We start from the raw sequence: 24858 nt of genomic DNA, 5'->3' as shown, positions 1-24858 counted from the left end.
CAGCTTTATTGACAAGAACAGTAGTGCTGATACAAGGCAGGAGCTAGGGGGAAGCTCAAAACAGTGCATAACTCAGATACAAAAAACTGTCAGAGTAGCTTTTCACTGGATTTGCTGTCTGGATAATCCCTTTAGTTGTTCCATTAAAAGATGGAATAAAAAGTTTAGTTTAAAAATGGAATACACTGAAGCCCCCCTGATGAGAGACTAACATGTAAACTGAGAATTTTTAATTTTTTTTTTATATTTACTTTATATACAGTACAAAACATGCATCCCATGTTATTCCACAACTACCAGTCTTACAATGTACACTGACTGCACAAAATCAAAGTGAAATCATAGTAAAAAGAAATAATACACAAACTGTACACATCCGTCACAGACGCTACACGCAAGACATACTTGGCTATTCCTATATCTCCGACACTGAAAAACATTTTTTCAAGCTACCATTAATTTACACACCAAATAGAACTGTCCTCTGACTACTGGGCTATTTTACAAAACAGCCTGAGGTAAGCTTTAGCACGTGAGACATAGCTCAATTTCAAAGGTTAAAAAAAAATTGAATAATTTAAATGTGACATAATGCCATAAATCTTTGAATATCAACAGCCACAAACAAGACAAAATAAATGGTTTTTTTTAAAGCCAATGTTGCATGTTCCTTCAATTTTTTGTTGTAAACAAATTCACCAACAAAGTGCCAAAGTATTTTTGATCCCTTTAGCTGACCAACTTTTATCTTGATCCAATGACTGACAGTTTCAACCATTACGTAGTGCAACACAACTCCAACAAATGCAATGATTACAGTGACAGAAAAAAAAAAAAGGCAAATACCCAAAAGGCAAGAAAGGGCAAAAAGACCAATCAGTGTTCCCTTTTCTGCTTCCGAACAACATCTACCTCATCCAGCCCGGTAGTTGATCTGGACACCTGCAGTTCTCGGAGCTGAGAGTGAGTGCGAGGCGCCTGCTTCTTGAGCTTCTGCAGGTGAACATCGATGGGGTCGAGATCAGGCTCAACAGCCGGGACAGGCAGGTAGCCGCCGTCCCTCGGCAGACACATACACCAGCCGGCACCAGCCAGGTCCAGCTCGCCGTACTCGACCTCCTTTTTCTTCAGCTTGAAGTCCACCATGTCGGTCGACTCGCTCATGTCCACCAGCAGGTTCCAGAAGACGCAGCTCAGGATGATGCCGAGCAGCTGCAGGGAGAAATTTGGACTTTGTAAATACAAAAGCATCTAGGGGGGGTTTGAAAATATAAAGTATTCAGCATTATTGATTACCTTATTATTTTCATCAATCAATAAATTTACTCCAAGAATATCAAAAAATTAAGACAGGTAAAAACACAGCTTGAATCAGCATGAAACTCTTCTTCTTAAATCAGGCTTTGGTTGCATGCAGGTAAACAGGCCATGTGGGAAACAATAAAGGCTGAACAAATTGGCCAAAACGCTATCTCCTAACCCATCGGCTATCATCTAACGATGATTTAGCTTTATATTACTCTTTATAAACAGATATCTGCATGTGCAGGCAGATATACTACACCGGAACCCCCTAAATATTGGCTGTTGCTGCCAGAGCTTAATTATTGTCAGCATCTCTTTTTTTGCTATAGAAAACCAAAGATCCTATGAAGGTCAATGCAATTTGACATATTTGGATTCTAGTATCTATTTAGAATCAACTTTTTACATGGTCCAGGGCAATACAATATCCCCAATAGCAACACTGCTGATTGTAAAAAGAAAAAAGAAACACCCAGAGCACACAAGCCACAGCAATTCAAAGGAATGGAAAGTAATGTCTATTTACAAAGTTAGGTTAGGGGAGGCAAAAAGTAAATGGATTTTTCCTCACAGAAAACAGTGGTGTGTGGGCCCCACATGCGTTAACTCTTTTGGGACAAAATTTATGAGCCACAATTTATTCGGAAGTATAGGTGCTGGAAAGAACCAACGCTGTTTATTTATGCCGTTGTTTAAAAAGAGTAATTATTGTAATTACTCCTCCCTGAGGATGCAGCGACAAGTCTAAATGTATGCATGGGAAGATAAATAGCCATTATAATGTGTAGGAGACAAACTCAGATTCATCAAATGGCATGAAACTGCAAAAAAACTGAACCACTGAAGAAAGTTTTTGAAAACACAATCAATTCAGTTTTTGCTGACAATATTAAGTATTCTGGCAGTGTCAAATCAGGTTCTTTATGCAGCAAAGAAAATGATTTGCCAGGCAGTGTTGTTGTGAGGAAAATTAAAATGTCAGAAACTTTCACAGGAAGTGAGAGAGTTTAGAATATAGATATCAAGGTTAATTTAAAGAGGTGCATTTGGTTGGAAAGAGGGCTTCAAACCAAGTTCAGTGTCAGTGAGGCGGTGCTAGGAGTTTTAAATTACCTGGGGCAGCCCAATGGCGCAGCACAGTGCAACGGTTATTCCAATGTTGTCACTCATCCAGAGGTTGACTGCATGGATGCAGCCTCGCACATGGATCAGCTCATGCAGGGTTTCACGCTGATGCACAGACCAGAGGAAGACAACAAGAGGAAAGTTTCAGTTTCAAACTGAAAACTGAACAGTCACTACTTCTCAAAAAAAGAAGAGAAGAAAACTAGCGAGTTGAATCAGTGAAGTTCTAAGACTCACAAGTCGTTACACACAGTAGAAAGAATTTCAATTCCAGCTGTAAAAACTAGATGCTGGAGGATGGAAAAACAGACAAACGTGTCAGTTAGCATTACAGACTCTGCTTGAAAATCCCTGTCATATAGCAACACTCCATGACTGTAAATGTTTGTTAATGAAAAGTCATGACATCAAAAAATCCTCTTTAAGTGATGTTTTTCAGTCATACAAAAAAAAGTTCCTCTAAAGCTCTAAAAGTATTACAAGTAAATCATAGAGCCTAATGTGAATCCTTCTTACATGACAATAGCAGAACTTAAATTGTTATTATCAGCTTAGCCCAAGAGCCTGTAAATTAATTTACAATCATGAAATAGTAGGTAACTTCTTAAAAACATTACATACTACAGGGATGCATATCATATTCAACGACTAGACGATTGTGTACAGCACAGGCTCTGTTCGAAATTGCATACTCAACATACTATTCATATTATTTATAGCATAAAATTGTGTTGCATTCCAACTGCATGTGGAAAATGAGTGGAAAGCATCATATAACTGCTTAACTCCAAGAAAGAGCTAGGACCAAATAAGCCTGTCAGGCTGCCAATAATTACAGTGTCACAAAATGTAATGATGAGGAGCTCAGACGGTCTAAAAACTGACTGAAAATAATTGTTATTACCACTTAAAGAGCCTGACAGGAGTGTGTGTGAGTAGCTTCACAAATGTGGGATTTGCCTTCTGCTTTAATGGAAGTATTTCATGTTTCACTTTTACAAGAGAAGAGGGTATAGAAATGAGGACACGCTTCTCCTTGGACTGATAGTTTCTCAGGAAAACTTAAAAAAACTAATCTCAACGTGTTTAGGGTCTTCAAAATCAGATGTTGGAATAAGTGGGTGTTCTTATATTCTGGCCAATGCGGTAAGGGAATTCTTTCCTACGTTGTAACAAGGTTATTTTGTGTTTAGCAACAATTTTTCAAACCTTTTGATTTCCATTATTTTATTTGACTAGCATACAATATATTAAGTAGCTCAGTAGTTACATTTTATATGTGACACTTTTTTAAAGATTTTGCATCAATGACTGACTGGATTAGCCAAAAACATGCATTTCAATCTGGTTATTTTTTTATCTATAAAGGGTTTATGGATTAAAACTCTAACAATAAAAGATAATTTCCATGTTATTAGATTTTATCCATATTGCCTATTCCTAAAATGCATACAAATGATAACACCAACTTGTCAATGTGATTGAATAATTATTTCCTCAATTAACCATCTAATTGCTGCAGCTCTACTATGATAAAAGAAAAGTGGGAACTACACTTATATTGTGACTGCAGACATTTTTTAAGGTGGGTGTGATGATACTTAAAACTAATGTTAAAATGTGTCTACAATAACCGGTTGCTCCTCTTACCTGTTGATCCAGAGTCTTGTAACCACATAGAGTGTTGACGACCTCTCCTACCTGTGCAAAGAGTTAAGATTTAGAAAAGTCAGAGACAAGACTTGAACTGGGCTAAGATGACCATGTGGACATGAGTGGGAGTAATGCTGCTCACAAAGGGTGTGTTCCTGTCCCCGGCCAGCCAGAGCGTGAACGTAAGCGTTTGCAAAAATGGCTGCAGCCCTGACAGGTAGTGACCGATAACAGCAGAAACCTAGCCACTGTTCAGCTTTCCCAATCAACTCCTCTATCTCCCTGGTAGGTATGTGTGTGTGAGTAATGAATGATTCTGTCATTCAATTTCTGCAGCACAGCTCTGCTGCTTCCAGAGACAGTATCAGTGTTTTGAGCTGTGGGAAGGGAATGATACTGGTCACATAGAGGGTGGAGGGTGGCCACAACAGAGAGTAACAGCTAATTTAAAGAGAGAGCTATCCTGAAGGCCGTGTATACAAGACATTTCTCTTGTACAATGTATGATGCTTTGGTAAAGTAGGAGACTTCACTAACTCACTGCATGGTTTTTGGATCGGTGCCATCTGTCAGCAGGGACAAGGATTATTGAACAAGATGGCTGCAACATCACTGATACTGTGATACCAGATGACATGGTATCAATAATCGCTAATGAACTGGCTCCTCTCAAATCTGCCCTAATCTTACAGTAGAAATCTAGTCTGTCTATTTACAGTCTATTTTGTAAACATTGTAAGTCTGATTATGGCCTTCCAAGCAACCGAACATTTCAGATGACCGATAGCCGATTACCTGTCTAAAATAATTGCATGTGAGTGGACAAAATGTCAATTAAGGCTTATGTTGTGTTAGAAGTTCTTTGTTTCATTCCAGAAGCATCAACTCCATGAGTTTCTTATAAAAGAGTGGTTACATGTGGTTTGAACTAACTCTGGTGTGTTTTACCGTTTGCTCCACTTCAATAAAGGTGGTGTGAAAGCTGTCAATTATATATCATGTTTCCCATGCCGATAATCAATTATTTATTTTAACAGCAGAGAATTAAGGTAAAAAAATATGCTGTAATGTGCTGCAAGACTTGCTGTCAGTCTCTGGGATTTTATTCCCGAAGGGGGTTCATGTACTGCTAACGCTGCAAGATGACAGGGGCCAAAACTGTCCAATCAGTAGTGAGTTACCCGTCAGTCCGTATATATGTTATTTTAATACTCGTGGTACATTTGTTTGTTACATTGTTTTTTGAGATTCTGTGTGATTTTGTCTGTTTGGTGTGTGTGGCAAGTGATTAAGTCAGAGTCTAGATGCTAAATATGTCGGGATCACAACAGCTTTCTGTCTATGTCTGTGTAACAGAGGCTGTGTGTGTGTGTGTGTGTGTGTGTGTGTGTGTGTGTGTGTGTGTGTGTGTGTGTGTGTGTGTGTGTGTGTGTGTGTGTGTGTGTGTGTGTGTGGCCAGCACTCACCTTGCCGCGAACACAACAGGTATATGGAACCCCACAGGCTAATGGGCCGGTACCGTTGCAGAAATGATACTGGTTGACTCCCCAGTCCTTATACTCATCCCCTCCACAACAGGAAAACTGGAAGACATAACAGTGTGAAGAAAAGGCAATTAAGAACAAAGCATGCTCTCAAAACGAAGGCTCATCTCAAATTAAAAAACGTAAAATGACAACAAGTTTAAATTCTCTAGGATCACGTAAATGAAAACATCCGGCTGAGTCACCGCTTCTGGTGTGCAATCAAAACTCACATAGGAGATCACTCACTATGTTGCCTTTTTATCCCGCCCCTCAAGACAGACAAATTATCTCTCTGGACATCCAAGTCCTACAGCAAACTAAAATCAATATAGATGTGCACATGTGCTCATGTGAAGACTGCAGAGTTTCTGAGAATCAATTAAATGCTATGCATTTGTATGTATTGTCTTTAAGTGTCTAACGTTTTAAGACCTTTCCCAGACGATGAAGGACATCTCTATCTCTGTGATCGCCTGACCTCCGCTGCATGCTGCCAGGAACCACACTGGCTGCGCAAATAAGACAAGCAGTGGGGAAAGAAACAAAAGAAAGGAGGACACAAGGCAGAAAGCAGGATTTAATGCCGTCTCTGTTGACGTAGGTGATGAAAAAAACGCAAGTATTCCCTGATAGAAAGGCAAACTGTGAGAATGGCAGTTGAGAGACAAGAGACTATTTTCTGAGCTCACAGCAAAAGGTTAAATACCCATTACAGCCAATTATTTTCTTTTGAAGTTCAGAGAAACTGAGCACGTACAGTTTATGCTTCAGTGGAGCCAGTACTGATGTCAGTTATTGCTCAGATAAAATATGTGTCTCAAACAGAGAGAAAATGAAATGTTTCCGAAATACCCACTTATAGCAATTTACTGTTATTCGCTTATCCTTTTCATCCAATTTTTTTCATCAAAATATTATTTTAGATATTTTAGTCTGTTTTTAGAAAAGCAAATAATGCAGAGTGGTCAGTCCTTCTTTAAAAAAAATATGATATAATTTGATACAGCTACATGAACAATAATTATGAATAATCTCACTGTAGGTCTTGTTACTTGTTCACCCAGTACAGAAACTGCCTAGCCATATCACTTTCAAGACAGCTTACACGTTCGAGAATGGAAAAAAAAAAAACTGACAGTGCTTCTCTTATTGAATGTCTTCAGTATTTCATGAAATGATAATGTGTGATGTGTGATTAAAGCTTTTTTTTTTTTTTTTTTTTTTTTAAAATGGGAATCACGCCACAATAGTCACAAAAATATGACAAAGAAGACTGACTATTCCCACAGTCTTACTGAAAATAAAGAAATGCTGAAACTAACAACCATGTCATCTTTTTATGAAATGACAAGGTTGGAGCTAAACTGGCTGGATTAAATGCTGGATTAAAAAAAAAGCTGTTTGACAATCTGGTTTATACAAAATGACAAATCTATCATCATTAAAGCTCTGGATAATGCACAATTAATTATTGTGAGAGCATCAAGCTTTAGATATTTTTATCCAACATCTACTTATCACAACAACATCAAAAATGCCATATTTTCTAACAATATCTTAATTAATATTTGAATCATTATTACTGTCCACAAATAAAAGGAAGTCTATCTCCCAAATAAGTTTCCTTTCTGTTATTATTTGTAGATAAAACATCAAACCACCTTTTCCTGCATATAGTCCAAGATGTTTTTGAAGTCCAGATCATCGTAGTAGTGCTTAATTCCTTCTCGTATGCTGCTCTGAAACAAGGCAGACGTCTAGGTAAAACGGAGAGAGGAGAGATGGTGTCGGTCAGACAGTACAGAAGAAGTTGTGACCTCACTGTGGCAAGAGGCAATCATTAGGCTGATAATATATATGAGAATGTACAGGATGTGTGAGAATGTGACGATTACCTTGTTTTCAAAGATGAGAGCCGTGGTGAGCCCGATGGCCTGGAGAAGCAGCAGCACACAGAGAACACAGAGGAACTACGGAGAGAGAAAGAGAACTCATTCATAGAGCATTCAGAGGAAATATTTATTACCAACGCACTAGGAAAACTATTTACATCCCTATGAAATACAAATGATTTTTTCCAGTATATCAATGACACAAAGTATATCCAGAAGCAATCTTAAAAGATCAGTAACTGTATCTTTTGAATCAGTTTCAGCTAAAATAAACCAGATCAAATGCAGATTCTTTATTACTCTATCAGTTACCAACAATGCACAGCTTCTGCCGCTATGTATGTAATTACTTTTACCATGTATAGGGAGCATCTTTTTTTGAGATTAAATAAATTCCATCTCACTATATTTTCAGTTTGTAGTTTGACTGTGCATTTGTGTGTCATTTTGGCAAATGTAGCAATTGGATTGGATCAATATTAATATACGCTTCTTCGATTGATTAGATTATTATTGAATATTTGCTAACAGGCTTTAAAAATTCTAACAAGACAAGCAAATATCAGTGCAACAAGGAACATAACATACATGTTTCTCAGTGAGTGACATTAACTCTGGGGCTTCCTCAGTATGACAAGCTTCTCATCCTCTTTATCAAAGCATGAGCAGAAACATTACCGACTTCATTTTTTATGGTGAACTTTTAATCTCCTTATTTCAGTTCATCTTATTTAGCTAAAGATAATTAGATAGTTGTGTAGCAACCACAATAATATATGTTTATAGGCAAAAGGTGAATCTTAAATGATCACTTATTTAAATGTTTTATGAACTGCTGCTGGTGCGGCAAATTATGATCACAGTTTATATTCCTCAGCTTTGATGCAACCACAATAATATATTTTTATAGGCAAAAGGTGAATCCTAAGTGATCACTTATTTAAATGTTTTATGAACTGCTGCTGGTGCGGCAAATTATGATCACAGTTTATATTCCTCAGCTTTGATGAGTGTGTAATTTGTATATTTACATACAAATGTTCACAAACACGTACATGTTTGAACACATACAGATGAAGGTGTGCCCTTGTATGTATAATTTCCTATTGCATTCCTCATTACGTTCCTCGGCTGACAATGCAAATTTTATACAATTCTGAAAATAAGAATGCTACCCATTTACTTTTAAGTTTCACAGACACAAATATATATCATGTACAAACATTAAAGACATTTGCTCGCGGCCACTTCCCCTCCTCCTCCTCTTATCACCCCTACCATGTGCAGTAGGGTCTTGTTGTCCCTGAGGGATCCGACCATGCCCACCACCGACACTGTGAACATCACCAGGCCCAGCAGGATGAGCACCACGGCGGGGGCCAGGAAAAGGCCCTCCAGGGTTCTGTTCTTCTGCCTTTCCACTTCGGCATACACCCCCACACACAGCACACAGAGGCCCATCAGCTATAGGGAGACAGAGGGGGGTTCAGGAGATTAAAAAAGCCTTGGAAATCCTCATTACTGAAGAACAAATAGTGTTGAGCTTTTTGAACTATAGGCCTATATTAATTCTTGTTGATTGCGTTTTTGAAGCCTCAAGTTCGACATATTGGGTAGATTAAAGTGGCAAGTATGAAGAAGAAGGAAAACAAAGTTCTGATATACATATGTGTATTCACATTTTTTGTAAACCTTTTGCTTAGCTTTTTTTGTAAAATATTGGATAATTAACCTCTTGGGGCTGTAACCAGGTATTTAAACAAAACCAGCTGATAGGTTTACAGGAAGAATCACTCTTTTGTGGAACTGGAAGCAACCCAGAGACATCTGAAACTTGACAACTGTTTTTATGTAAGGGCTACAAACCAAAAATAATTTGAGTTACTGGTTTAATCTTTAATATTGTATTGTTTTTTTATTTAAAATATTAATAAGTAATTTTAGCTCTCAGACAAATGTAGTGGAGTAAAAAGTACATGGAGTGGAGTAGAAGTATAAAGAAGAAGACCCATAGACATGCAGCAAGCAACAAGGGAAAACAGAAAAACCTCAACGTACCTCAACATTGTACATTAGTATAGTACTTGATTAAATGTACTTAGATACTTTCCACCACTGCATCTATCTTGTCAGTTTGCTGGATCATAGTGTCTCACATTAGATCACTTTAAAGAGCATTACATTAAAATGATAAGCGAGCCTAAACAAGTCTAAGCACCCTGAAAAAGGTAATTAGTCAAATGGAGAATGTTGTTCCCCTGTTAATATTCAACTAATGCAAGTGCTACAAAAAAAAGAGAAGTGTCAAACAGCGCTTGCGTTTCTGCTATTGATTTTCAATTGGAAACAGAGGCAATCTGCCTTAAGAGTAGGTTCCATCTACTTCAACTCCATTTACTGCTCACAACCCTCCATAACGCATTGGCAGATAAATTTAGCTTCGAGCCAACATCCAAAGTCAGCCCTCCTTCCTTCACTGCTGCAGTAATGAAGATATGAGGAGCAGGGGACACCAACCCCTAAAAAAATAAATAAAAAAAAGACAAAACTTGGAATTGCTAGAATTAAATAGGTCATCCAAGGACATTAAAAAGATGGGATGACTTGCAGTCTGAGGGTTTGTCAGATCAGGTGGCCACATCTCCTGAACAGAAACACTGTGCAAAGACACAGACGCAGGAAAAAGCCCAACCCCTCTATACTGAACGTTTATTTGACTTAATTTAAGAGGGGACAATGCACATTATTAACGTTGTCTTATCCCTGCTACTATGAAAAAACATACATACCGTTAAGCTGACATTGAGGTGTGGACAGGAGTTTGTTAACCAATTTGAGATATTGACCAATGAGGCCGATAGCTTTTCTATAAGTGCTTAAGCCTGCTTTGCACTAAGGATGGCTTTTGGAGCTGTTAATCGTTCAATTAATACCCTGATACAGTGTGTACTACAAAATATAACTGCAGGGTATTTGTAGTATGATGTAATTTCAGTGTAACTAACCTCGAGCGAAAAAGAGAAAAATAACATCAACCAGACCTATTCAAGTTCCACTGTCTGGGGCAGAGTAATTTCTACTTGACACCTGCAGCTTTATTCTTGTCGTAAGAATCCTATTTAAATTACATTAACCAAACGCTTCTCTCTGTTAAGTTAAGCTGGGCCTCATTGTCCTCAATCACAGCAGTAAGAGGAAGATATATTAGAGGGCAGCGACAGATAATATGAAGAGACTCTGGAGTGCTAATGAAATAAAAAACACTGAGGTTTGGGAGTCATATTCATAATATGCTTTAGAGTGATTTGACAAACACGGTCAGGCAGATTGGTGATGGTGCAAATGTATCATTATTCTGCTAACGTTCCTGGAGATAAGAGTGATGTAGTCGTCAGATGGAGGAATAAAACGCAGGGGTTTGAAAGTTGGCCAATGAAGGCAAAGGAACAGGTCTTTACTTCTGAATGGACTGGAAAGGCTTGTCCAGCAAATTAAGTGGCTGTTGGATGCCAGATTAAACTATAGCACTTAAAGAAAAAACTAAATAACATTGATCACAGTTCCGGCTATGGGTAGTTTATCGATTAATCTGCTAAAGTGCCTAGTGGTTGGGCGGGACAATATGGAGAACATCAAATATAACATTATTTTTTACAAAATATTTACACAATGACATTTTTGATAAATATTTTTTCAGTTATGTGGATATAATAAGTAGTAAATAAATAATGGAACAGGTAGAAACAGTCAGGCAAGTACTGTTATGCAGCCTTTAAAACCTAAACACACCTTTGCTTATTTAGCTGAAATGTATATATTTGGTCATTTCATCTGCCACAGACTTGTGTTACCATCAAATTAAATCATCTGAATAAATGCGTTTGTTTGCTCACCTTGTTCAAAATAAACCAGAATACTGTGAACATGCCAGGACAAGTTTTTAAAAACAGAGTTTGGGGTCATTTTCTCAATAAACAAGAGAACTTTAGGATGATAACATTGCAAATAGGCAGGCATCATATGTGTGAACGGAATTATTATTCATATACAGTACTAGTCAAAAGTTTGGACACACCTTCTCATTCAACTACTTTGAAGAATCTAAAATATAAAACATATTCTGGTTTGTTGAGCATTTGTTTGTTTACCACATAATTCCATATGTGTTCCTTCATAGTTTGGATGTCTTCAATATTAATCTACAATGTAGAAAAAAAATAAATAAAGAAAAACCATTGAATGAGAAGGTGTGTCCAAACTTCTGACTGGTACTGTATATCATTTACTGTTATGATGGTTACATGGATTTGCTGAATGTGCAACAAAAGAGCCTTTCACATTGCTCCTATTTTTCTGTCGGCAAACCTATATCCCCACATTGGCATCCCTTTAACTGGATACAACGCCCTGCACCACCGTGCGGTCTGCTAGCAGAGATCTCTGTGCATTGTATCAATAAATACCACATTCAAGATATTAGTGTCTCGTTATCCTGTTAATAAGATTGTCCAAAATCCTTGTTTTCTTTACACATTCAAATCTGTGAGGATGTCTTTAGTGCTAAATGTCTATCTTCAAAGCTAGTATCCAGAGAATTTCAAACCAATTCCCATTAGAAAATAAGGAAAGTCTATATTGCATTCCTCAACGATGAAAAACACAAAGTTGCAACACAAATACATGACTTATAATCTAATCAAAATAGTCTCATGGTACATTCGGGATGAGCTTAAGCGACCATCAGGCAATTAATTGCATTAAAATCCCATTTATACCCGGTTTCACGGTGTAAAACCACATATCTGGAAGCTCCATAGTATATTATAGCAATCCGTGTTTGACATTGAAATTGTTATCCAGAATTAAATTAATCTGGTTCAGTTTATATGCCGAATTGTTCAGCAGATCATACAGATTGTGCATATGCCTTTGGTTATTTTATAACACTTATGTTATGTGCCTGGAGCAGCTGGCACAGATAAGCACGAGTGTTTTGCAGGAGGTTTTGTGCGATGACTCACTGACGCTAGTGGGTGGTTCATGTCCACTACGATAATCAGACACCGCTGCAGCTCCCGCTTACTACGGTGCATATAATGATAATGTTCATTAATGTACCAGCAACTTACCGAGAAGAGCATTGAGTAGATATTTAAGGTGAATTTGATGAAGTAGTAGAAGTGGTTGGTTTTCCTCAATTCAGAGTAGGACGGCATGGCTGCTGACATCAGTGACGCTAGCTATCACGTTAGCTAAGGTTAGTTATCCTTCGTTTAGGTCAGGCGGTAGCAAAATGATGATAATGAAACATCCAATATCGTTAATAAAATCATAAAGGTTTTTTTTAAGAGAGCTAACTGAATTTTATATGTACAGCAGCCCTCATTTCTCACGTACTATTGTGGGTAACCACCGAAACAAAACCACTTCCGTACGGCCTGGGCCAGTCCACGCTTTGTTTTGACTACATTCTTAAAGGGGCAGTGAACGCATCCTCATTATTTGATTAGATTTAGCTGCTAAAGTTCATTTATTACATAATTAGGGTTTTTGTTTTAACTATATTAAGTGTCATATTATTTTTTTTATTTTTTTTATTGTTTATAAAACATTATAACAAGATAAACCAATTCAAAAGTAAAAAAGCAGACTGTTGTTTGACATTATGGGGAAAAGTGCTAGATCAGTCCCCATTGCATAAATAGTTGTCATAAGTGGATAAAAATCGGCCTATGACAAAAATAAATACATAAATAAAGAACTAAAGTAACTGGGTCATACTTGTAAAATCATAATATGTTACAGATATACAATCAATGAGGCTTGACACAAGTTATTCAATCCTTGTTGCATTACTTTTCTCCTCATGTGAACTGCCTTGAAAAATAAGTTGTTCAAATGAATTTGACAAGAATATGCACCCTACTTAAAAGTAAGAAAAACAGGTTTTTGAGAAATACAAGAAGGCAAATTAGTAACTAAGAGCTGTAATGCATTACAGACAGCTAATCCCTCTTGCTTCAGGTTGCATCAGTTGTTGCCGGTGCTTGTTGGATATATTTGGCGTCGCTTGTGACATTACTGATGCATTTGCAAATTGGTTTTACACACTTGCAAAGCTGGCCATGTGTTCAACCAAATGAGTATCAGCACAAGTGTTTGAGATACCCATCTTTAGGAGTCGGTCTGTTTTCTTACTTCTATTGGAATCAGTAGTTTCACTTGTGGACATAACATTGTCGTGTTGTAGAGAGAAGCATGAGCCATGAGTCATCAGGTTACATTTGTAGAATTACTGAAGTCCTTCAACCAACCTTATCCTCTCTCTGAGTGTAAACATCCTCACTTATTATGTTTCCTGTCATCTGTTCTGTGGCGGCCTGACGACCTTTGACCTTAAACTGGGCCTCTCTGCCCTGATATGGAAGAGTAGTGATCCTCCAGTTTATGCTGGGATTGCATCTCAAAGAAAAGAATGAACAATCACGCACTGCTCTGCAAAATCCATGAACCTCGTCTTTCTGAAGGCTTCTCTAACTCATCAGCATATTCATTGATCTTTGTTGGAGGAATTAAATCTGTCAACCCCGTGCACATTTTGAGGGCCAGGTTGGCGGCAGCTCATCAAAGAGTCTCACATCTTTCCCACATAATTAAGTTTAAGTGTTCAGTGAGAAGAAGTCGAAACATTTAGTCAAAGCTACTGAAAGCCAATCAATAGAAAGGTCAGAAATAACATTTGGAATTCAGTAATGTTTTCGTGTCTCTCCTTCCCTCAGGATCATCTGCCAGCCCAGGAGACAGTTTGCATGGACTGAATTGAGTTTAAATTCAGAAACCCAGCTCATTTCTTGTGTTAAGTCATCTGAATCCAGCACTTCCTCTGCCAGCTTCTTTTCCACACTCCAAACCACACACACACTCACATGCACACGCACACGCACACACACACACACACACACACACACACACACACACACACACACACACACACACACACACACACACACACACACACAAACACACACTGAGCCTTTTGTGATTGCTACAAACTGAGTGGCATAAAATACTTACACTCAAATCTGATATGAAATTGCCACCATGTGAATATTAAAGTATAAGCAGTTCTACACTATCATGGATATCAGTGCTCTAATTTGACAAAACTAGTATATTTCTAGATTAATATATTCCCATTGCAGACAGCAATGCAAATGTGAGCAGCTCCATAAACCCACTTCTGGACTGAGCCACCCTTTTGATGACTCATTTATTTCATGACACTATGCTCAGTGAGATCATTTTCCGCACGTGAGATGAAATGTTCCAGCTGACAGCAAAAAAAATCTGTCAAAAGGCACAATTTCTAGCCCAGATAATTAATAATTAACAGACCCGGACAGTCACTAAAGATGTAGAGAATATGGTTAAAACATTTATTCCAACATCGATTAAAATTATTATAAATTGTTTTACCAATTTTATATATATAGTACAGGTATATATATTTATAGATGTATAGACTAATGAAAAAGGTTAGGCAATTGTCTGTAAACTGTGAAATAATGAAATACTATAGGCAATATATAGGTATAGGTAAATAGATATAGATATAAAGATAGACGACTAATTAAAAAGGTTAGGCAATTGTCTGTAAACTGTTAAAAAAAGATTTACTATAGGCATTCTGAATGTTTATATCAGTCATTACTTTTGCTGTATCTCTTTCTTGAATGCTCTCCTGCTTTTATCACAGCTCTATCACAGGTTGTCTTTGCGAATATATGAGCTGACTCTCAATGTGAAGATTGAACATTCAAGCTCGAATGAAGGGGCCAAATCATTTACTGTCTCCAGTCAGTGTTGTAGTGAGAGTAATAGATAGTAGAAGTAACTACTAGCAACATGGAAAGTCCCCTCAAAAAGCCTGAAATTAAAATGTTGTTTTTATTTGCAATTTTTAATTTGCACACAAACCTCATTTGTAAATTATTAGTTGTGAATTTTTTTTTTTTGAAGGAAACAGCAGTTAACAAAATCCTTTAATAAGACAGATGAGAGCACACAACTTGCTATCACCTGTTTTAGAATTGTTAATACTGCTAGATTGAATTTAGCTAACTAGCAGTTTCATTCAGGTTAGAATGATGATACTTTAAGCAGCTAAATTTGAGCTTATACTGTATTAAAAGATATCAAGCAATCATTTGCAGCAGTTTACACTAAAAAGAGATTTGGATCAAACATCAAGCGTAAACACAACTAGGTTACGCTGTAAAACAAGACTCTTGTGCAATCTTTCAAGGTTGTCTTTTATTGTGAAATACACTAATCGATTCCCAGTGTAGAAGCCAGAGAAGTTGTGTAAAGACCTAAACAACCATGATGGAAATATGTTCTAAAAGAATCCCTCGCCAAGCAAACCTCATAGTAAAAGTATCAGATTTAGTTGAGTAATATTTGTGGTCCAAAAAAGTAATTACTGATTACCGCAACAATGACTACAGATGGATGGGTTTGGTTAATATACATTTTTTTGTACATGGGTACAGCCTGGTGGTCTAGAGTTTAAGGTGCTGACCATCAACCGAAACAGGCTGTTCTCAATCCCAACAAGTCAAATAAGGCAGCATTGTTAGTGGCTCACATGTCAAACTCTGACCTATGAACCCATGAACCTATGAACTACGTGACCGACTATGGATGTGTCAAACATATGAGATGCTAGCATTAAGCTCACAGAGCGGTTTGCACGGCCGTGCACTTGTCTGGTTTGGGCAGTGGCTTAAAATGAAGGAACAATCTAAACATAAAAAGAACAGTCCTTTATTAAAGGAAGAGACGTGGTCAGAAAGTTAATATTCAATTTGATACAATTACAGGTAATCATTTCTGTTCATTTATACCCTAATTTAATTACGAGTAAGAGATTTCAATGCACCTTGGTATCAATTGTAGAGGACTTTGTGGTTCATTGGGCCTCGAGCAACAACATCTATTAAATTTCTCTTATATTCTGTCTTAATTGTCAAGACAACAAATAAAACAATTCAACTCCAGGTGCGGCAAATTTTCTGAACCATCCAAATCTGCTCTTACCCAGGTGTGCTAAATGATCAGCCCCAGTTGATCATGAATTGGAGACATGTGTCTGATTGTTTAATATTATCATATTTATCGCCCCCTAAACAACAAATAAAGGCAGCAGTTGTGCAATGTGCAAATACAAGCATTGGTGAGATGCCACCAGAAAAAGGCAGCAGAAGTTATATTGAGGTACTGTTAAATACAATTTTATAAAGTCAATATGTGATTTGATCCAGAGCGTTAGTACTGGTGTTACAGGAAAAAAAACTAAAACATTGCAGAGCAGTATTCAAGCCATTCAGAAGCTGAACTCAAGCAATATCATCCAAGGGTTTTTATAAATGGGATCAATAAACCAATAGTATTTATTTAGCCCACATCCGCAATCCAATCATTACTATTATTCTAAAATAAGAAATAATAAGAAAAACCTAGAAAAAATGTGAATTCCAGAAATCAATGTTTATTTAAAAAATAAGAACAAATCGTTGAACCAAAATAACAGGAAATGTTTTCGTATTTTGCTTCCTGCAAGACGCCCAGTGTCACATGATGCATGGATGGCAGATGTACAGGTTATTTTGACCAACCTGGTATTTTGAGCTGTGAAGTGCACTTGCAGCTGGAAATAGATTGACATGAGGAAGAATATCTCATGTGTGCTAGAGACTGCCGTCGCTCACCTCTTTTACTTCTCCTTCCAACCAGTTTAGACTCCGCCACGGAGCGCTGACAGTTGTGATGGAAAGGACAGTCCAGAGTGGATGGAAGCCTCTCCCAAGAGAAAAGCAATGCCCTTGTGCGAGAGGCACAGAATAACAATGACTCGACTTCATCCATAATGGAATTATCTTTGGAGGAGAACATTTTTTTGTCAATTATATTGCTGGGGTCATCTGGGAATTGTTGACCTAGGCAGGACATAGATCAGGCATTATGTGAAAAGCAGACATTACAGAAAATTGCTGAAGAGAAGAGAAAATGTTTTGACCATCCAGTTTTGGATATTAGAGGATGAAATCACTGTCACAACCCACGCCATGGTGTGTGAGCCTAAAGATATTACTATCACACATGTGCAAATGTGATGTTTTTAACGTTTAGGTTAATAACGGTTATAAATCATATTACCTTATCATTTAAGAAAACAGGGTTACACTGGGGCCCATGAATTCACAGAAACATTCATTGACATTCAGCTGTTAGCAAAGTGTTTGTCAAGGGGTAATTCTGACTTGAAAATCATGTGAAATGTCGTAGCAACCTGGCAAGAGTTGTTTCTCTGTTTGTGTCGGACAGCCAGATGGAGAAATGAACTAACTAATTGCTTATCTGCCTTTTTTTACTTTCATTTAATCACAATACATTTACATAGCATTGCTTCCTCTTTTATTTCCTGTGAGCCTTAGTCAAGATGGCAACCCACAAAAGGCGCATACAAGAGGTACACGAGGTTCTGGCCACACTGGCATTAACACAGGACAAGTCTGCATGAAAGTAGTAGCCTGCAGTGCAATAGTTACGAGAGCTGTGGAGACAGAGGCAGAAAATAGTGGAGTGTCAAAGACGGGAATTGCCTGATTTTCTGCGCTCTGTGAGTTTGACGAAATTAGTAAATTATGGCCTCAGTGCGTGACAAAGAAACAGTCTGTTCTTTTTCCAATATTATTCCAAAAGAGCCTGACAGTGTGTGGGATTTCTGTGTTGCTGCTATATTTCCAGTCGTGAATTGACTGTGACCCTCTAAAAATGTATGGTATCTCTTATTTGTTTTGGAACCTGGTAATGTAACGGCTCCATTAATTTATTCATGAGAATATTGTTCTGGTAATCAGCAGTTTGCCTGCTATGCGAATGTCTCCTTGGGCAAGAAACTTAACCTGTGTGCCAGCAGTGTATGAATTGGTATGAATGATTAGTTAGAGTGGCACCTTGCATTGTAGCCCATGCCTTGAGTGTATAAATGGGTGTGAATGGGTGAATGATGACATATACTGTGTGTTTTGAGTGGCTGGAAGACTAGAAAAGAGCTGTATAACTCCATTTACCATTTGCATGTCTGGCCAAGATTGGTGGAAGAATTCTGCTTTAAATAGAAGATAGTCTGTCATCTGGAAGACATCGGATGTCCAGGGTTGAAGCCAATGTACATGAAGAGATTCTTACTGAGTTTGTTCAAACAAAATTTTGGTAATCTAAACTGCAGTTTCTGGGATGAGTAACACCGGCAGAAGTTCTATTATGTTGTTAGACAAAGATGCATTCAAAGTTCCAATATCTTAAAACGTCCAATTAAATGTTGTTGACAGTATGTTTCATCAGTAGTGAAAGTTAACAGCCAGACCATTGGCTCTGTTAGGCGGTATGTAAGCAAAGTGATGCTTTGAGCTTGATGCTAATGTCAGCATGCTAACATGCTCACAATGAAAACAGTCAAATGAGGATGTTTAGCTGACATAATGTTTTCAATGTAAACCATCTGGCTGAGGCTGATGGGAATCTTCTAAGTTATGTAGGTATTATAAACCAAAGCATTAGACAAAGTGAAAGTTTGACCTTATGATGATCCTTATTATAAGTCAGAGGATCACCAATGATGACAGTTCATCCTAAGGGGGATATGAATGAAAGTACCAAATTACAAGGAAATCCATCAACCAGTTGTTGAGACTTTTCACTTAAAACCACAAATGTCAACCTGACTGTTGTATCATTAGTATTCATCCTCTGGGGCCATTAATTACAGTTCAACATTCAGTGCTGATCCATTTAGTAGATGTTTCACTGGATAAGTGAAAACGTTGATGATCTGGTGGGACATAAGAGGAAAAGACAGGGGATCACCAAATATATTGAGATTTATCCTCTGGGAACATTTATGTTTCTACCAAATTGTACCAAATTGTAATCCATCCACAGTTACAAATCTTTCAGTGTGGATCAGATCCAGCAGACATGGATCTCAGCATCAGACCAAGTCATGCCGCTTGCTTGGTTTAAAATGCAACAGTAGGTAACAATATTATTGACCGATATCCTGCAAAAGTATCAACGATGTCACACCTCTCACAGCACCAACACCTGGGGAGATAAAAAAAAGTCCTGTACTCCACGGCCACATCTCGAAGAGCTTTGAATTAAGGTTGATTCAATTCTAAAGATTCTAAAGTATATGTTTTATTACTACTATTGATATTTGTCATCAGCATGTTCACATTCTATGAAGCAGCTCATCCCCAAATGCACAGTCCAGACTGTGAGTCCACAAGAGGGGGCGGTGAGTAGGAAGACAGGGACAGTGTGACTCCTTTACCACGTTTCACACCAAATTCAGAAAACAATGGATTTCTTTAATTGTATTTTGAGCTTAAATCCATTCAAGATAAATAATCATCAATGATGCCACTACACAACTACAACCATTATTATTACAACTTGGATACTATTATTATTATTATTGCTTTTAGCACATTATTACACATGTGCCTGAATTCGTTAATTCATTCTGCTGCTTGTTTGCGATTTTTTTTTTTATTACCTACAAAGGAATTATGATCGAATTTAATCAGATGAGAGGTATTTACGCATGATTACCCTGTTGGCTTCCCCGTGCGGTCTGAGTCTAATGGAATAAATAACATAATCACAATTACACAGACTGCCTATTGGACGGGTGCGCAGCGGCTCGCTACATAAAAGTGGTGAGCAGCCGCAGCAGAGAAGCAGCAGAGATCAGAGAGGAGAGAGGAGAGAGGAGAGGACGGAGCAGAGAGAGCTCATGTATATGTTTGGCCGCTACAATGTGCGTAAAAGGCGCGTTTTTACGCACAGAGATAAGTGATAAACAGAAGGCTAAAATATAGTTATATGCAATCGTAACTTCCACGTGTGTTACTTATACTGAATCTATTATTTCCAAGAAAGCAGAAAGTCTTTAAGTGAACATTCCAACAGAGCTTTTTTTTTTTTTTTTTTTTTTTTAAACTTTTGTCACTTTGCATTTGGCACCGGAGTTGTCTTGCTATGAATCATATCCAAGGGGTTCTAGAGTGACTTTCCAATCCTAAACAGGCAAAATGGATCCTTTATTCAATATCACCAATGCGCCAAATTGGACCAGCGGCCCCAACGACACCGGGAACAGGACCGAGTACTGGAACCAGTTCGTGCAGCCGGTCTGGAGGATTGGGCTTTGGGCCATTGCGTACAGCTGTATAGTGATCGTGTCCGTGGTAGGCAACCTCACGGTGATCTGGATTATTATGGCGCACAAACGCATGAGGACCGTCACCAATTATTTTCTTCTGAACCTGGCGTTCGCTGAAGCCTCCATGTCTGCCTTCAACACGGTGATCAACTTCACGTACGCGGTGCACAACGAGTGGTACTTCGGACAGGTCTACTGCCGCTTTCACAACTTCTTTCCGATCGCGGCTGTCTTCGCCAGCATTTACTCAATGACCGCAATCGCCCTGGACAGGTAAGATGCTTGTGTGTGTTTAAAAAGCATACAAGAAATCTGTTTAAATTACAATATAATCAATTCAAGACTGATCAAAGTTATTCACATTTTTCTCCTTAATGATTGACAACGAATTGCATTAACATTTATACGCTTATACTGGTAAGAATAAAAACCAAAGTGATATGATCACATAACAGAAAAAAACATCGCTGTCGAATTCCCTTTCACCCACTCTGATAAGGTCCTATAGCAATATTTTAGAAAAAAAAAAAACAACCTACTGATATCTAGGAGGATTCTGGTCATCATTAATTCGTACTGATATTATTTTGCTTTTCAGGTAAAAGGTTATTGAGGTCAAATGCTCTTTGAACAAAATAGAAAGAAGAAAAAAGGAAACTTTTATTTCATATGGCACCAATTAATTGCATTACAGTTGTTTGCTCTTTACCAACATGCAGCCCAACACAGCAGTTTATCTCATATCAAAAAGCATAAATGCACCCAAACCACTTGATACACTCTGAACACTGCCATTTGTCACGCAATAGCAACACTTTGTAAGTCATTACACAATAATTATAAAAAAACAGGTAGCATTATAATATGTATCTTTTATTTCTATTTAGCATAAACCAAGATCCCATTAAAACAAGAACAAGGGTATGGATTGTGCAACCTTGCAGCCTTACTTTTATGTCACAGAAATGAATCAGAAAATGCTGCAAAATGATTCAACAGGCTTTTTTGTTTGCCTTTTTTCAAATGTTCTGTTTTGGCTGATCCATCCCTGTAGTCTTCTGCAGATATGCCAATTATATCCAGCATTCATTGTGTCCAAGAGAGACATCTGATCATGTGTCTGTTGGTCATAAACTCTCCACCTCCATTAGGATAGATTTCCTCTGTGGGGTTGAGGAATGGAGCGTGAGGTGAGACTCCATCCTGCGATTGGCCGTAAACCCTCTGACTAGAAGGGAACGGTGAAACACCACACTGTCCCATACAATTACAAAATGTACGCTTTCCTCACCTGGCACAGGTTTGTCATGGAGATCACCATTAAATGAAAAGAGTCTCTCAGTGTCTCACTGTCGAGTTTATGCATTTTAATTAATCTTTAGATGTAGCAGATTTTCCAAATAGGCATAGTAGTCGCTTGCTTTGACATAACCACTGCTGTTATAAAGTGAAGCATAGATTTAATGAGTGGAGGTATTTTGCGGGCGGAACAGTTATAAGCTAGTATGACAAAGCTTTACATAATTTGAGTTGCAATGGCAGAGTGGCACGGTTCCTGTGTAGGTTATCCGCTTGTGTTGTTGAGTCATGTGAAAAAGATTTAGATTTTTACGTTATCCAGCATTCATGTAGCGTGAACAGGCGTTATCCAACATCCTTTAGCCAAAGTGAACTGCAGTCAATCATTTTCAGTCTGCAGAGCCCTGAAGCTCCACCCTCACGCTGTGTGCCTGTTTACCCAAAGTTTATTAGCATTGAACGTACCGCATGTCTAAATTGCACCAAATTCAACAAAGCACTCCATGGGGTCCCGAGTCCTACGTGAAGTAGGACAAGATTTCTTGCTTTGTAGTTTAATGTGGTCATTGATTGCATTTTGTGTGAAAGCAATTAAAAGTGATCCACTGTTTAGTCCACATTGACATCTGTTGCTCTGACTGTGTGGAGAGTTTTGATAAAGTGAACTGAAGTGAAGTATTGAGAAATGCGTGTTATTTATATAAAAAAAATGTATTGTGGAGCTTTCTTATCTCCGTAAGAGGACCTTGTTTTATTGTAATATGTTGAAGGAAGCTCTGTGGAGCTCAATGTGTGGATTAACCCACCAACACTGGCATGGTTAATGGTTCATTGCCCTTATGATCAAGTAAAAATGAAGTCTTGGCATAAAAGCAGTAAATCATTGTACATGCTGTTGGCTAGGCTTGATCTGCCTATGTCAGACTCTATATTGTAGTCTCTCTTCTGAGAAAATATGGGGATGGGAGTCTTCTTTCCCTACCAATGAACGTTCATGTGTGAAGGAGACATATTTATCTTCTTGTGACGACTAGGGTGAATGGAAATTAGATGCATAAAAAGCTCTGTGCTGCTTTGTGAACGTATGTGAGTGCCTGAGCATGGGGGGGGGGGGGGGGTTTGTGCGAGCACACATTGAATGTTTGTTTGTGCATCTGTGTCAATGAATACTGTTTTTTTTACAGTTTGTGTTTGATTGTGTATCTCCAATCTTTATTCATTGCATGTTTGTGTGTTTGTATGTGTGTGTGTGTCTCTGGGTATAAATACATCCATGTGTTTGCATCCATTTGGATACTGTTCCTACTGTTCCTAAACATAAAGCTGTGAACATCCTGCCTTCAGCTTATCAAGTCTGCATCGGTGTCTTTTATACCTCTACATCTGAAGTGTTAATGGCCTGTAATTCTTCTGTATATCTCTCTTTCAGCAAGAAGGCAATGAACTTGACCTTTTCAAAAATTAAATTGAACCTTTAGAGTAGGAGGACGGGAGAGCAAAAAGGTAGATTAGTATTCGCAACAGGCCACACATTCAGGCAAATTTGCCATTCAGGGGATGTAAAAATCTGGATACTTCCCCCTGAACAGTCCATGCAACACAAAGATATTATTAAAAACCTGAAAAGCATTAAATTCAAACCGACAGCGTCATACTTTTTCTGGCTGTTGTAGGAATAAAAAATAAAATAAAAAGATTCACCCACTGTGACCCATCACTCGCAGCCATTTCTGACTGATTTTTAGGCTCCAGTTAATATTTAAATTCTTAATTTTCAATCACTACTTCCTGTGAGAGCTCTAATTAGTTGCTAGACATGAAATATCTCTTTGCAAATGGAGCAACTCTGCAGCATCTCATCAGGGGTGATGGAGCACTGTGCTGCAGCTGATAAGGTTTTTTTTTTCCGTCTCCATTATTGCAACTACTATCAGGACTGGCGATCTATGGGTTGTGTAGTGCAAGAACTCCACACAGCCCATAGATCACCAGAACAATCAGGGTGCTGATGGCAGTGTGCTGAGTATGAACCACAGGGGAGTTTGCCGCTTGGAATCGAGTCACACTGAAGTCAGAGAGACTCCACTTGAGACTTTTTCTCAAAAGTCTTGTCTTTGACTCAAGATTTTAGACTTGTGAACAATCGTTATTATATTTTATATACACACATATTTTTTGACGATGAAGATGCAACAAAGACACCATGGAGGGCACAAGAGAGACTAACTTGATTCGATTGCCGTTGGCTGAATATTTTGGAAAGACGAGTTAGTGCTTGCTACGGTTCCCCACAGAGAGTGCTTGCTTTGCCATGACTATAAAAAAAAAGGTCTGGTATCTTAATCATTCACGTTCCGAGAGAAAAGTCCACGTTAATTATTAACGTCTGCTACATGGAGGTTCCAGGTTTATTGTCCAATATGAATCACTGGGTTTGAGGGGGGGCGATTTGATCATTTACAGTAGATTATAAAATGTCATAAATTGGAGACCCAGTGTGATTATATACCATACACAAAAACGATTGTATGTTGGTGAAAATTGGTTACAGTTATTGTATGCCTAGGCTAATAGATGGTGATAATACAGTAGCCTACATGCTTTGAGTTCCTCATTGCAGTGTTCTAAGCAGCCCGGATGATAGAATGCTCTTTACAACCCGAAGAAACTTGAGACTTGACTTGGACTGACAAAAAATGACTTGTGAGCATCTGTGGATCAAAAATAAAGTCCCTCTGAAATATAATTATTTGCTTTTTTGTTT

At 38.1% G+C, this 24858-nt stretch overlaps 2 protein-coding genes across 2 annotated transcripts in view; one reads left to right on the top strand and one right to left on the bottom strand.

The window, feature by feature from the left end:
- zgc:110329 (uncharacterized protein LOC550500 homolog) lies at positions 1–12949 on the bottom strand. Its single transcript, XM_054611215.1, has 8 exons — positions 12631–12949; positions 8780–8965; positions 7505–7579; positions 7271–7366; positions 5550–5666; positions 4081–4131; positions 2419–2535; positions 1–1212 (listed from the first exon to the last, which is right to left on the bottom strand). Exons 1-8 carry the CDS (start codon positions 12727–12729, stop codon positions 877–879), a joined length of 1077 nt encoding a protein of 358 aa, XP_054467190.1. The 5' UTR covers positions 12730–12949; the 3' UTR covers positions 1–876.
- Positions 12950–20335: 7386 nt separating this feature from the next.
- Positions 20336–24858, top strand: part of tacr1a (tachykinin receptor 1a) — a 33608-nt gene continuing 29085 nt past the window's right edge. Inside the window, exon 1 of the mRNA XM_054611205.1 lies at positions 20336–21068. Coding sequence (XP_054467180.1) covers positions 20665–21068 — 404 coding nt within the window. The 5' untranslated portion in view covers positions 20336–20664. The remainder of the gene's footprint in view (positions 21069–24858) is intronic.

Source organism: Anoplopoma fimbria, chromosome 13, assembly GCF_027596085.1.
Source record: "Anoplopoma fimbria isolate UVic2021 breed Golden Eagle Sablefish chromosome 13, Afim_UVic_2022, whole genome shotgun sequence".
Taxonomy (NCBI): Eukaryota; Metazoa; Chordata; class Actinopteri; order Perciformes; family Anoplopomatidae; genus Anoplopoma; species Anoplopoma fimbria.
This window is presented reverse-complemented; position numbering and strand designations above follow the sequence as displayed.

Excerpts from the sequence above, each read along its gene's own strand:
- zgc:110329 (XM_054611215.1), bottom strand. The coding sequence starts at position 12,729 with ATGTCAGCAGCCATGCCGTCCTACTCTGAATTGAGGAAAACCAACCAC. Across the intron at positions 4,132-5,549 it reads CCTGTTGTGTTCGCGGCAAG|GTAGGAGAGGTCGTCAACAC; the intron begins GTGAGTGCTGGC and ends CTCTTTGCACAG. Across the intron at positions 2,536-4,080 it reads ACAAGACTCTGGATCAACAG|CGTGAAACCCTGCATGAGCT; the intron begins GTAAGAGGAGCA and ends TCTGTGCATCAG.